General features: G+C 38.1%; 1 protein-coding gene and 1 long non-coding RNA gene across 5 annotated transcripts in view; both read left to right on the forward strand.

Moving 5' to 3' along the window:
* LOC105393805 (neural cell adhesion molecule 1) overlaps nucleotides 1-15,250 on the forward strand; it is a 69,574-nt gene that overhangs the window by 37,964 nt on the left and 16,360 nt on the right. For all 4 annotated transcript variants that reach the window (XM_038107226.2, XM_038107225.2, XM_038107227.2 and 1 more), the window contains exons 5-8: nucleotides 576-686; nucleotides 6,746-6,952; nucleotides 10,666-10,811; nucleotides 11,254-11,404. In XM_038107226.2, coding sequence (XP_037963154.2) covers nucleotides 576-686; nucleotides 6,746-6,952; nucleotides 10,666-10,811; nucleotides 11,254-11,404 — 615 coding nt within the window. The remainder of the gene's footprint in view (nucleotides 1-575; nucleotides 687-6,745; nucleotides 6,953-10,665; nucleotides 10,812-11,253; nucleotides 11,405-15,250) is intronic.
* On the forward strand, nucleotides 1,805-2,740 carry LOC125490569. The gene is made up of 2 exons (XR_007267764.1): nucleotides 1,805-2,275; nucleotides 2,502-2,740. It is a non-coding gene; the product is annotated as an uncharacterized LOC125490569 (long non-coding RNA).

Below are 15,250 nucleotides of genomic sequence, written 5' to 3' on the forward strand. Positions count from 1 at the left end.
CTTGATAAAACGTCACGAAAACACGCGTCACCAGGCTTTGTTGCTAATATTTTATGCTCTTCAATGTTTCTTTTTGGGTCCAAATAACGTACCTTATTACGATGGTATTTCTTTTTATAGTGTATTATTAATAGAAAAAATGTAGGAGGTTGGTATTTTCGTTACTTTATCCTTTTCCAGTTTCATGAATCATACAAGTACTCGTATCTCGTATGTAACGTAAATCCTTTTTTTTGTGTAGTGAAAAAACAAAGTCCTCATTGTTTTTACTTAAAATAGCCATCCCAAAAAAATATGAGTATTTCAAGTACTTAAGTAATAATCTGGCAATATCTATCGACCTGGCAGGCGCTATCGACCTGGCAGCATCAGAACTGTTGTGAAGGATTGTAGTTGGATTTTTTGCACTGTTCTCTGGTCAAATTCAATAGAATTTTTTATAGGAATTGTCTATAAGCGATAAGACCGCCTTTTGTGCCCTAATTAAGTTATTATATAAAATTGTTTATTATTTCTTGGTGTACAAATAAGGAGTACTTTATCTACATATCTGACTTGATGCGCTATTGTTGCAGTGCCGCCGCACCAGCTGATCCTGTACGACAAGTCGGGGCGCGACGTGTCGGGCGTGGTGGGCCCGCTGGAGGAGGGCAACGAGCTAGTGCTCGTCTGCGAAGTAAGAGGAGGTAAGTTCTATGTGGTCATAATGAAAAAAAAAACACAAAATCGGAACGCTTAAACAACGAGATAGAGCCGTGGTTTACGCAGCGCTCAGCGCTAACCATGACTCTATCTCATCATGTCGTGCCGATTGCTTGACAATTTTCGTTCGTTCTTTCGTCGACTTGGAGATTGACATACCAGCCTCTTCTTTTTTGTCGCGTGTTGGATACTAATACCCACAAGAGCTGGTCTAAGATATAGCACCGAGTTGAAAGGTTTAGCTGCAGTCATAAGTTTTGCACCGGGTTACAAAAACACAAGACACTAGAGCCCGTCTAGGGTTTGTCTTCGTACTGAAAGGATTATCCAGTCAATATCGCGAGCGTCGCGTCAGTCTCTGACTGCACAGGGAGCGCCGGACTTATATTATTAAATACGGTTTAAACTCATTCGGAAGCTAGATCCTTTTGTGTAGGTAACTTATTATAACCTAGTCTAGTATATTGTAACATTTGTAACCTAGTCTACTCTAATCATGCAATTCTGTTTTAATGCTCTTTCCTACTGGAAATATCATCTTAAATACATTCATTATACACTGGCTAAATTCTACGAGTAATTACTTAGATGTATTATGTACTCAGCATCAGCAAACTGTAGCAAGTGTAAGATGAGGAATTAAGGTGATTACTATGATATATTACTGTTAAGTAAGCGATAAGTCACTGGGGAGGGGGCGATGGGGGCGACGGGGGGGAGGGGTTTGTAAAGTTCCACACCCTGGCTTAAGCCTGCGGACATTAATAAAAATTGACGCGCCCTTTTGTGTCGCCGTGTTTGATATACGATACTTTGTTAAAGGATGTTGTAGAGCTTGTTAAAATGTTCGCAGATAGAGTTTAGTCCAACAAATTTAAGTAAGTATATATTTTTTTGAGAAATATTTACGAGTTTAATTTTTTTATCAATAGCAAATCATTGGCTGTCTAAATAAGGTATACATATAATTCAAAGCCAAAAATTCGGTCCAGTACCTGACTTATTTTAAATATACCCCAATAATTACGAGAAAAAATCAAAACAAATGATCTGCCAATTAATGTTTTACTACTTGTCAGTAAACCCATATTTACTTAGGTTGCGTTGCACCATTTAACTTTAACTATTACAAACGTCACATCGTCTGTCAAAGCATCGGTTAAGCGAAAAATTGGTTGCACCATTCAACTATGGTTAAAATGACGTCATAACTTTAACGATAACCATAACCACCCAATGTTGGCCGGTTACTGCTATTGTTAAAGTCAGGTAGCTGTCAAACGCATTGTATAACCTCAAAGTAACAGTATTACGTACAAATATTAATATTAAATAATTATTATCATGTCGCTTCTACGTGAAATAGAGCTTGAAACAAGTTCCTTAGAAATTGAGATTGAGGTGGAGTAAGTACGGAACTTACGAAATATTAAGAGAAAGGTGTACTTTCAGAGAACTGATAGATTCGCAACTTGGGATGAGAACTCGTTCTTGGATAGGTTCCAGGTCTCAAAAATGTGGCTCGTGTGTTGGCTTTAAAACTAGAACCTTTCTTACTGCCTCCAACGACGAAGTAAGTACCAATGCACCTATTATTATGTTGTAGGTGTAATGATCATCTTCACCACCAAATAAGCGTCCATTTCTAGCCATGGGCTCTCCCAAGGAGCGAAACAACACTGTACCCTCGGCCTTCCTTATCCAGCCACTACCAGCTACCGGCCGGCTGCCGGTCCAGCGCAGCAATCTAATATCAAAGTAACCTACGTAACTCTTTAATTGAATAGCCTTGTTTTCAGAAATTTTGCAATCACTCAAATACATCAATTTATCAATGAAAATAAGGACAGAACTAAGAAGAGTGCAGCCCATTATAGTGGCTACGCCATAGCTGCATAATACATATATTATGTAACAAAATGAGAGACCCTGTACCACCAGCTAGGTTTTTTTTATGATGATTCATCATCTGATGAAGAGGAACCTGTCTATGCAGTTAACAGGAATGTTAATAAAAATAAAATATTTCAATAGATTACATCGTTAGTTTTAATTTTGTTTAATTTCAACTTCATCATCATCATCATCATCATCAGCCAATAATCATCCACTGCTGGACATAGGCCTCTCCCAAGGAGCGCCACAACACTCGGTCCTCGGCCTTCCTCATCCAACCACTACCCGCCACCCGCCTAAGGTCATCAGTCCAGCGTGCAGGAGGGCGTCCCACGCTGCGTTTACCTGCTTGTTTCAACTTGTTAAGAATTAATTAATAATAAACCTGAGACTACTTTGTCGCGGGTTTTATTGATGATAATCTTTTGGTCAATATTTGGAGGAATAACAGACTTAGGTCCTATGACATGTTGACTTTGAATGCTTTGACAGAGAATGACGGCTACAATGTACTCTGTGACGGCTTCAGTCCGACAGCTAGATTTGGTATTGCCTTACATAAAAACGTTTCCCACAATAACTTTGGGGATAATTATGTCTCAAACGATTAGCAACCCTAATAACATTGACAATGACGAACGAAGTGATGGTGCAACGCGTTACAGTAAAATGTTAACTGTAACGACTCTGTCATTGCTAAGTTTAACCTTAACTATTACGATAACCGGGATGTTGATGCAACCCACCCTTAGGTACGTATTTTTGACATGACTGTGTGTTCAATATTAATAAGAGGAAAAAGTAATTCATATTTTAAAATAGCAACGTTATCGAGAATTATGAATTAAAGCAGACTTTCATTCCTCCTTAATGGTAACCTTTTGTTGTAAAATTCATTATCTAGTTCCATAGTTGAAAGGCTAAACAATATCGGCTTTATTGTTAATTATTACAAACACGGTATGTAAATTAGACCTTCCAGTGTATTATTACTCGTAAATAGCTAGAATTATAATTTTCATCTTCAATTTGGATGCCTAATTAAGGGTGCTTTTCCACCAGAGATGTGCTATGAAGCTATGCTGCGAAGATGTGATATCTACGCTACGAAAATATGTGACCGTTTCCACCAATACTACGCTAGGTAGCTGTGCGAGGAAGATGCGCTACGAAGATGCGCCGCCGCAAAGTAGCTGTGCGAGAAAGATGCGCATCTCGAGCTATGCTATGTATCGATAGTAGGGAAACGACGGGGGCGGCGGCGCGGTGAGGGGAGAGGCGCACACGCTCTGCACATACATAGCTACACCACTCGCGATGGTCCATACCATAGCACATATCCATAGCACGCATCCATAGCACACATCCATAGCACGCATCATTCCATACAAAAAACATATCTTAGTTGAATCCGTTTCCACCAGTGCTAAGCTATGTGCACCAATAATATGATTGGTGGATATCAAACGCATCCATAGCATCGTAGCATAGCACATCTCTGGTGGAAAAGCACCCTTACGCCTACGTTATTATTTGGTTTCTATAAATATCAATTCCAATCTCAATTATATGCTTTTTATACGAAGTAACATTGACATTATGACTTATCTCTTAACATCTGCAACCTGAAACGGTAGTGGGTCAACCATATCTGTGGAAGAATCTATGAACGTTTTTGAGCTTTGGACGCCCTCCGGTCCGCTGAACCTTATGTATAGTTAGACGTTGCCAGCTGGATGAGAAAGGTCGAGGACAGAGTATTTTTGACGTTCCTTGGGAGAAGCCTAAGTCCATCAGTGGGCCATTTCGAGCTGATTATGATGATAATGCTAATGATTAAACATACGAATATCTATTCTATTCTATTTTAACTTATGCTTCTGATTTAGTTACAGTATAGTTTAGTGTAAGTAAACCTGGAAATCATTCTTCAACTGTTGAGTGGAAAAGCTTACTGTATAATTCACCTGGTATTATGCAAAACAGGCAGATTACGCGGTGTCATAATTAATTATTCTTCATGTCCTGGGTATAATGCTTTACTGCGTTAAAACAATGTAAGAATATTTCGTTTTGAATCTTCTTCAGATTTCTTTTTTTACATGCAAAAAAAGGATAGTGCGAAAGGCCCGTGGGCTCTATAATATAAATACAAGGTGTTGCAAAAAGGGTACTAAGCCGAAACCTACATGTGCAGCATGGTATATCTAAGCTTAATAAAATAGTAAACTTCAATAAAATAACTATGTTACACAAAGTTTGGTATAAATAAATAAAATAAAGACCGAAACTGAAATCTGAATTTCAAAATCCACGAAAAAAAAATCATTTTCTATAGAAACTTTATTGATAACGTGATTTTTTACTATGGAGAATGTTTTTTTTTACAACACCCTGTATAAGTACTTCACTAGATGCGATCAGAAATCTAGCTTAACTTTGGCTCCCTACATAGTTGACTAAAGAGATTAAATTCAGATTATAAGTTCGCCACTCGCTTACTGCCAGATTTGGCTTAGTAAAACCGCGCTTCATGTTTATTTATGCAAATCATTTCCCAAGTCGCTTTTTTGCTTTGTTTCCTGTCTACTTGTACCTGGTTTAGTAAATGGAATCGTGTAATGCTTTTAGCGAAATAATAAATTGAACGTCTTTTTGTTTTTTGCTGCATATTAATATTTTAGTCCACGGCAACATTACACGTGTAGCGGAATACATGTGAAACATATTTCTAGAAATATTTATTTTAGCATCTGAGTATCAGATCAGTTACGATGTAATTATAAATGAGCGATCACTAGCAGTTTACTAGCTATTCGTCATGTATTTGCTAATACATAACCAGTGAACCGTCCATTCGATATGCGAACACAAATTGAGTCTTATACCTTCACAAAATAATTATATACAGGCTGTTGCAAAAGTGGTAATTCTTTAGTTCTACGACGAAAAGAAATTGCTTCTTTATACAAGACTTTTTACTATGGGGATAGAATATGGAATATAGAATAGAATAGACCCCCTGAGTCACCTCCTTTTGGTTTAGTATACCACTTTTGCAACAGCCTGTATATAAAACTAACGTGAAAATAAATAACGCATCCAATAATTTCCATTCTTGTTATTCGAGTCTTTATTTACAATTTCTTTACTATTACTACACCTCTTTTCCACCACGCCCTACAGATCCAAGTCCATATTACATCAGCCAAGATTAGCTCCTTAGAGTCGTACTCCCAAGTTTATAGTAAGAAGTGACGTGGAATGATCAATACGGGGGCAAAGGCAACCGCTACGGTAAAGTAATTACCGTCCGTGGATGCGGCCGGCTCGGGCCAGCCAAGTTTAGGGCGGCAACCTACTCGCTTCGCCGACTTATATTGAAACTTGATGTTCCCACTTACCCCCAGCCTGAAACCTATTATCGTCAGTCAAATTACGCTTGTGATTGGATAAGCTTCATATCGCAGATGGTGTACGTTTAGATAAGATTGGAGAGTAAGTTTTTGTGTTTTACGGAGTTGTTAATAGCATTATAAGTTTGTTTATTTTGGTACAAGGGTAGAAGTACAAAGGTCAACTATTTACGGAAAGGTCACTCCAAACACATTCAGGAATTGAACGTCCAATTTAGTTAATGTCTAACTTCGACTTTCCCAGAGAAGTTACGCATAGCAGAAATGTGCTATAAATAGTTCTGTACTCTGTACTGCATAACTAATTTATTACTTATACCTATTGAGAAAGTTACATTTCACATTATTTGACTTGAAACTTATAGCTTTTGTTCCGATTTCGATTGTTTCACGACATAGATAACAGATTTTTTTTACAACAAATAATTATAATTCACAACATAACCAGCTGAAGCTTGTAATATCACTTGCTTGCCCATTATATGTAAAAGGAGTGGCTCATACTAAAACACTTTTACGCTGCGTAGGTATTTTGAAAAGCAAATAAAAAAGGAGGTTCTGTACGAGTATTCGTCTGCATGTGTATATTTTTTAAATGTATGTCTACCGATACATTTCTGGCATCTAGGTAACCTCTAGCTCCCTCAGTTTGAAATACCAATTTTCTTAACCCTTCCGATACTGTGTACCCTCGACTGACAACCCAATGCTAACTACTTAACCGTCCACAGGCCGCCCGGCGCCCACAGTGATGTGGCTGATCGACTCCACCCCCGCCCCGCAGTACATCGGGGAGAAGACCGACACGCACGTGGTGGTGAACCGGCTGGAGCTGCCACATGTGAGGAGGAAACACCTGAATACCACCTTCAAGTGTCGCGCCTCCAACACCAACCTCGTCAGCCCGCAGGAGAAGACTGTGCGGCTTGAGCTGAATTGTGAGTTTTGAAAGCTTAGCATGGTGCGCAAGACACGCACGTTATGACGCCATAAAGAACTTTGTCGCTCTCGCTCTCGAGGCCGCGCGATGCAAAACTTTTTATTTTTATATGTCTTGATGGCGCGTCTTGCGCCCCGTACTAGCCCTTCTGATTGTGACAAACACTAGGTTAAGAATACAATGGTATTTAAATGTAAAAAAGACGAAGATACGGCATAGAACGCCCAAAGCTAAAGAGTGCAATACAAGTCTATTCACTACTAAGCTCTAGAATAAAGATTTCTTTATGTTTTTTCTTCACTTCCTTACATTTTATTTATTTATAGTATGAAACTTTAAGCGCCGTACTTATTTATATAAATATTTATGTAAGACTTGTTCAACAACAAAAACACGACATCCAACGTGTTTGACCGCACCCTTCACCCGCGCCGCGTTAACCACATAAGCAAAGCTGCGTTAGGTTGGTAACACACAATAAATAGACTAGACCTACTCCATGTCAGGCGTAAACACTTGAACCAGGACGGCTAAGTGCCTCAACGTGTCTAATAAACAACCCACACGGTAGTGGTAGCAGCAAATGCTATTTTGTTCTTCAAGATCGTGAAGAAAATGTCTGAAGAGCCTCTCAGATCTATGCTTGCGTGGGAAACTTATTTAGAGCTTTAAAATATTGAAAACAGTACAAAACGGTACATTTATGATTGTTCAGACGTTAAGAAAAGCATAAAGTAGCAGTTATTTGTGTATCACAATAAAATGAATTTATGTATTCAAAATGACCGCTAGCTTTCGTTGTATGTTTAAATAAATAAGATTATGCGCGGCCAACAAAGAAAACAGAAAGAACGTCAGACCTTCCAGTTACTTTGTAAGTTTGTCCTTTTTCTCTCAAGAAATTTCGTTCCAATTTAAAACAAAAGCCGCATTGTCAAAGATCATCTCCTTTATTGCTGATTGTACTAAAGCAAAGCAGAAAAAGCGTTGGCAATCTCACAGGTGTATGCAAATATGTAGCCGAGGACTAAGCCTCGTTTTGCCTTTCCATTTGCCTTTTAATCCTGCGTCGTTCTTTTAAATCGTATTTGCAATTTATACTACACAATGTATTCAGATTCCCCATTGTTACAGCTAAAATATTGCACCTATGGAGACTAATATAAAAGAGTTATGTCTCTCTGAATTGTAAAGGTAAGGTAAGATGCGATCTGTCTAGACGTATAAATCACAAAGTTTATTTGGAAACTGAAGCGATAAAGATTACATGTAGTATGCTAACTTATATTTACCTACTTGAAAATCGAAGTGCATTGAGCTGATTGAGATAAGACAAATGAAAATGGATTTTGTTAATTTTATGATTCATATAATTTTACATAAGTATCTACATAGTAGTTAAACTCATATTGTACACACGGCAAAGTCAAATGGTCGGCAGGGCACACTAACGTAGTGTATGTGTGCACACTAACGTTGTCTATGTGTGCATAAACGCAGAAATCGGTTTACACACCAGTAACAAACCACACACACACACACACAACAGCACAAACAAGTTTGCGCGTAGGCAAACGCCCGTATACCAGCTGTGACATAAAAATATCAACCGGTAGTGTTAGTGAAATAGTTATAAAATTGATGTGAAGCAAAATTTCACTACCTGTGTCTATACACTTCGTAGCTCATTGGTAGAATGTCAGACTAATGAAACGTAGGTCGTGAGTTCGAGTCCACGGATGGTTACTTTTATTTAACTTAATTCAAATTTTGCGTTAATTTAAACGCTGTTGAGTATAAAATTAATATATTTGAAACTGACAAATGACTACAAGCTGCATAGCTGTCGACTATTTCTCTTCGCCAAAAATATATGATTCGTTCTTCATTTGAGAATTAAAACCATTCTACCCTCATACAATATGAATAAACGAGATTTGTTTTTAGTTTTAGTGACAATTCACCTCTGCGTCTGCAAAGTGATTCACTTTGTGATTTGTCAATTTAATTAATTACTCTTCGCAGTCAGTATGGAAAGTCACTTAACCATGTTCAAAAAGGCGGAGATAATCATATTTATATGAACTATTACAATTAGTGAAATCGCAAGACGTTTAACGGTAAGTAACATAGAATTGTAAATATTTTATTTGACTGTTAGAATATTTGTATTTGTATAAGCTAAGTATTTGGTTTTTTTGTTTGCAGAGGAGAACTGTTCAATTATGGGTTCACCGATACGCAGATTCGGGACATGTAGACAGTAGTCGTCTATACGGATGCATCACCACGCCATCGAGATATCGTAGCTGCACATAGCGCTGATCCGTTCTGCAGCACCCGTACTACGGCCACAACACATAATCTATCCCTACAAACCGTACGGGTTCACTTGCGTGCTGCTGGGTTGCGGTGACGGAAGCCGACGAAGAAAATTGCTCTAACCGATCAGATCCGACGATGTCAAAACAGAGTGCGTTTTGCGACTGACTATTTTAAACTTTGATTGGTGCAACAATGTGGTGATATTTAGTGATGAAAAGTCCTTTAAGTCAGAGAAGGATGGACGTAAGACATTATGCCGAAAAAGTGGTGAAAATTATAATTATTGGGGTTAGCTCAGTAATTTTTATTTTATAATTTGTATAAGATTTTAGTTATTTTGTTAAAGACTTATTATTATTTACAATTATGGGTAAGCCAATGTGTTAATGATGTTATTGTTACTGAGGTTGGAATAAGTTATCTTATTTCTAGCTAATTAACATGTTGATTCATATAACTAATGACTTGCTTATTTACTTTAGTAAAACAGCCAGTCCATCCTTTTCTGATGTTTATTATGATTTAAAACTGCTATTTGAAAATTTTCCTTATTAATATAAACTTCAACTATGTTTTAAAACGAAAAACAACAAAAACGTAACATCCTTAATGTTTATGTTACGGCAAGAATAAATTTGGTAATTTTAACAATTAATAACTTGTTTCATTTACTTTCTGTGTTGCTTTTATTCGTATAAACTACAATACTATTATTAACCATCTTAAAAAATAAATTAAATCTATAAAAAAAAACAAAAAAGGAATATTGTAAGTTCAGTGGGATTTGAACCACCATACCTATAATTGTGTTCTTGTATCATACCAACTGAGCCATTCAATCTATTACAATGCCTTGCAAAATTTTGCTTCATATCATAAAAACAATGAATCATTGTCACTGGCACAACTACATGCTTACAATATCCGTGTGTGGGTTGCCCAGAACTAAATAATTACGTCGACGTCGCCGACACACACATACACTACCTACGTTAGTGTGCCCTGCCAACCATTTAACGTTGCCGTGTGTACATAAGTAGATATAGATACACTTTTAAAACTTATCAAACTCAGCAACCACCTATTCTTAAATATTCTTGATTTGTTAGTTTGATAAAAAATATATAGCTTACTTACAGCACGGCAGTGCCAAGTCCCGAAGAAAACGGGCACGGCCGTACCATCTTTTCTCGAAACGATTCGCGGCTGTTTCGCCCCTCCTATATCTTCGACATGGAAAGCTAGGAGTTTAGATTATGAAGCTAACGTAAAACAATTTAATACTTTGTAAAGCAAAGTACTCATAATTAACTGCGTTAGTTGTACTAGAATTAACCATTCTTTACTCCCTTTATGATTTTCTTACGTTATTCTGTTTGTCCGCAGTGAGGCCTAACCTAGTAGAGATAGTGAACAAGCCGGCGTCGCTGTCGTCGGAGCGGGCGGTGAACCTCACGTGCGTGTCCGAGGGCAGCCGCCCGCCCGCCCAGCTCACGTGGTACAAGGATAATAGGAAGTTTAGAAGAGGAAAGGTGAGAAAAACATTAATAGTTTTGATACTTAGGTACAAGTCTATTGTACATTTTTTTGCGATGAACAATACATTCTATAAATACCCATGTTTCTTGGGGAAAACTACTTAGTTGGAGTAGAAGATCATATGAATAATACACTCACTAGCAATGAAAGGTCCACTTATAAAATGTCGACACCAAACATTTAAAATTTGATCAAAATATAAATTTTTCATTCCAATGCGTTATGAAATGTATACTTACTTATTACTTTCAAAGTCTATGCTTTCAATATTTTATCTTTTCCGTTTAGGAATAACTGTTGCTATTGTCATTGGAACTTTTTCATTACTGTAATATTACAGTTTATTTTTCGAGTCTGGTGGATTTTGTTTGTCAGCATATCCAAATTCAAGACCACCCTGTATATCTATCCCCTCAATATCACCCTTATCTCCAGGTGGTGGAGTGGTCCAACGAGACGTGGGTGAGCAGCAGCCTGCAGCTGTCTCCGCTGCCCGAGGACGACGGCGCCGTGGTGAAGTGCCAGGCTGACAACAGCGCGCTGCCCGGGCAGAGCATCGAGGACTCCTTCAAGCTTGACGTTGTCTGTGAGTTACCCACTTATTATGAAAAAATTCACTAGTACTCAGTAAAAATAATATTTTTTTTTAAGTTCAGTGTGGCTTTTAGGGCTTCATCGTCAAAACCTAGGCGCATGCTTTAGGCTATCGATGGGCTGTCGAACGCCGTGCGCCGTATAATAATATGCTAAATGCCGATGCGAACCTTTGACCTTTGTAAACACCTGTCAAACGTAGTACAAACTTATTTGTATTAATACCATTCAAGTTTTATTTCCATTTTCACAGTGTCACACAGAAGGTCACAATTGCCAGTAATGGTACTGTAATCGGTTGTACAATTCTAGGAATCATAATAATACAGGGAAAATTGATGTAGTTAATAATAGTAAACGTAAACCTATGCCAAGGACAATGTTTAACTAATAATTATTATTATCATATTTGTAACATTTACCGTTAATATTAACCATAAGTAATTAATATTAACACTTGTTATGAGAATCTCCACATACCCTAAGCTCAAGCTCATTCTGTAACGTTACAAACCTAATGCAGAATTGAAGACGAAATTGCTTAGAGCGAGCTAATTTGTGAGAAAAGGACGGACGCATGTGTTTAATAATCTCCTCTCCCACTCTAACAGCTGAGCAACGCGCTCACTTTGCAGAAAGCAAAGTAGTCGTTCAGAGCTCAGTAACACAAAGCAAATGTAACAGTCAGCAGACAGCGTGTGGCACAATTAGTAAAACTTCTTAATTCAAGAGGCATCATTCGCTAAGCGAATAATAGCAACAAAATAAGCGATAAACGCGCTTGGGCTTAACCAGTTTGCACATCTCTTACCTCGTTAAGCTTAATTATAATTGCTGGAAAAGCGCTTTCTCAGCTGCGTGGGGCTGGAAATGGTTGCGTTCACAAAATTTGGTCGGTGGCTCCTTGGGCTGGGCGCTTTGATTTAAATATGAGAAGAATTTTATCACCATATATGATTATTCTTTTGGTAATAAAGTGCACTCGGTTTATTCTAAATAAGCAAAGGAATTATTCATATAATTACCTCAACATGCATTACCTACAACAGTACAGTCTATCACCGCTTTTAGTACAGTACCTACCTACATTAAATTGTTTTAATCAATTAAGTATAATACAAAAGGTCAGATGAACCTCACACCACAATGCGACTCGGCAGAAAACTCAGAAAATAAGGCGCGTATCGTTTATATGAATTCTCCACCTAATGAACGAGTTCACCTGTGCATTTTTGGCGCAGACTACGCCACAAAAGAGCCGTCAGTGATTATTTACGTCATCGAATTCATGGACATGGAACAACAGAATATAAAAAATAAACTAATAAATATATCTTACTAAGGCTACGGCTACGTAACTATGATCTCGTCATCGCTACGGCGCATTTTATTAGCGACAGTGTTTTTTGTATTTCTTTTCCTTTTTTACCTGACGTCAAAGGTTCGCATTGGCACTTAGATTATCAAAGTGACCCGTATTTTTTCCATGGAATCTTTTATATTGCAGCTAAGATCATTTATAGCCCCATAGTGTAGGTACTTAGTTCTTTTGATATAATGTGATGAAGAAAAAAACACAGCTAGTGCTACATCACACAAATGTCCAAACTTTTGCATTAGCCCTATAGTATCTACCGTCGGATCGTAAAGAAATAAAAGAGCTAATTCGGTAATTCGATAAAATAAGTCTGACTAGGCACTCCGCAGTAATCGCCCACTTCACAGTGTTGCCGCGAGCCGAGTAGGGCCCACTCTCACGGGCGAAGGGTTACTCTTCCTTGACAAAAACGAACGAACGAGAGTTGTAGTGTAATCGGTACGTTTTAGGGCGAGGCCCCATTCGTGCGTTTCGTCCTCGCTGCCATAAATATTTTTTATTACAGTTCCTTTCGAACGCATTTTCCCTTTCTAAAGGCAATAATAGAGAGATCACAGAGCAGCAGTTCTTATTTCGCTTTTACGTAGTTTGCGTTGAAATCATTGCGTTGCGACGTCGCAGTGTGATAGAGCCGTGGTTAGCGCTGAAACTTCGTTTTTAAACTAGAGCAACCCCTCTGATGCGGTGCTACAACAACTTTCAGTACCAGTTTATCCCAGACTTGTTTCCAACTAATTCTATCAAAGTTAGGACGGTATGTATAAAATTGAGACGAGTTTTGCCTGCATGCGCCTAATTTTACGTAGTGCGGCGGCGTTTTAACCACTGACCATTAAAGAGATGATATAACGTGCGCGTGGGTGTCTGTCTGTCTGAGGATAAAGTAATTTCGGAACGGTTGGTAGACTCTCGTGTTTTTTGCTTTGTTTTTAAGGTATATCAATCGTGATTTTAGACTTTTTTTCTTATAAAAAAGGTTATTGTGTGAGTGATATAGTTATTAAGTATATTTTTTTTTATACTCTTGGTATTAGGTAACATAACAAAACCAAAGTGATCTAAATCGGCCCAGCCGTTCTACAGTTTAAAGAGACGTACGAACAGCAATCGATTCTTCTCTCAGTATAGATACGAGAAGACATTATCAGATTTCAGAAACTGTGATTATGTAACATTAATAATGCTACCGTAACATATCAAAGTCCAAAGTAAGTAAGTAGTGAAACTAAAGGGCTCAAACTTGTACTGACAAGTGTCACCTCCATGTCCAAGGGATTAGTTCAGCTTTACCTGTTATATGTACGAAGACATTTCTAACAGGCGAGGGGGAACTTGAAACACAAATGTTGAAGTTATAGTTACGACTTATCGTTGGCTTTCCTTGTTATTAATAATTCACTACTATTAGCATTTAATACCGGTAGCGTTTAATAATCTGTCTTTAGAACTTTGTTACTTTTACCGTTGTTTTAAAGGGAACTAGATATTTTGCATTCAATGTGTGCAAAAACATTCAGCCGGTTCATTAAAGTATCATCAAATTGTGTGTAAAGGGTAGGTATTTATTTACAACGCAAGCCATTTAGCCGCACCCCCGAAAACATACAAAACAGACGGGTCAAGCAATAAAGTAACTCGACAAAAACCACTGCAACAAGCTAACCCTTCTGAGCAAACAGCTTTCAGAGGCGTAATTAAAACCTTGTTACTGTTTGCTGGACAACATCAACAGATGGCAACACTGTGCGCCAAAAACGTCCGCGCCACTGACAACCAAGCTCCAGGGAACACTGCAAAAGTTGATATGAGTTTGACTATGTCTATGTCCTCGGAAACAGTTGTGAATCATTGTAAAATATTCGAAATATCGAATGAAACATTCGGTTGCTACTGGAATTTGAAATCAAAATATATTATTCTGTGAAGCTTGAAATAACTTACCTAAGTACTTTGGTATCCAAATGTAACGAAAAATGTCCAAAACATTTTCGATGTTCTGTTTCTGATTAAATAAGTACGGCCGAATTTTCCAGAGAATTTTCTCCGCCAATTATATAAATGCGGCCTACTGGCTTAATTTCAAAACCCGGAGTCCTTCGACAGATGATTTTTCAAAAGCAACGACATTTCTATTATGACTGAGGAAATTAATTTCCAAATATAAATAAATTCTATTTGCTTCGACCCGCCGAACTGTAACACGTTTAGGAACGGGAGGAATTTCGTTTTCTCTGTTGTGAATCGTTTTGGCAACAATTTGAGCGTTGGAATAATGTTTATTTTGGAACCGAAAGTGGGCAGGCGGTGGGGCCGTCATTATGGGTCTTTAATGGCCAATAAAGTGTCACCAGGGCGCAGATAAGTGTACCTGCCAGCGCTACTTGGTAACAGGCGACTTCCGCCGCCGCGGGTGCGCCGCTGGGGAACGAAATACGGAAAGGAATTGGCGCCCCGCTGAGT

This window comes from Plutella xylostella, chromosome 25 (genome assembly GCF_932276165.1).
Source record: "Plutella xylostella chromosome 25, ilPluXylo3.1, whole genome shotgun sequence".
In the NCBI taxonomy this organism is placed as follows: Eukaryota; Metazoa; Arthropoda; class Insecta; order Lepidoptera; family Plutellidae; genus Plutella; species Plutella xylostella.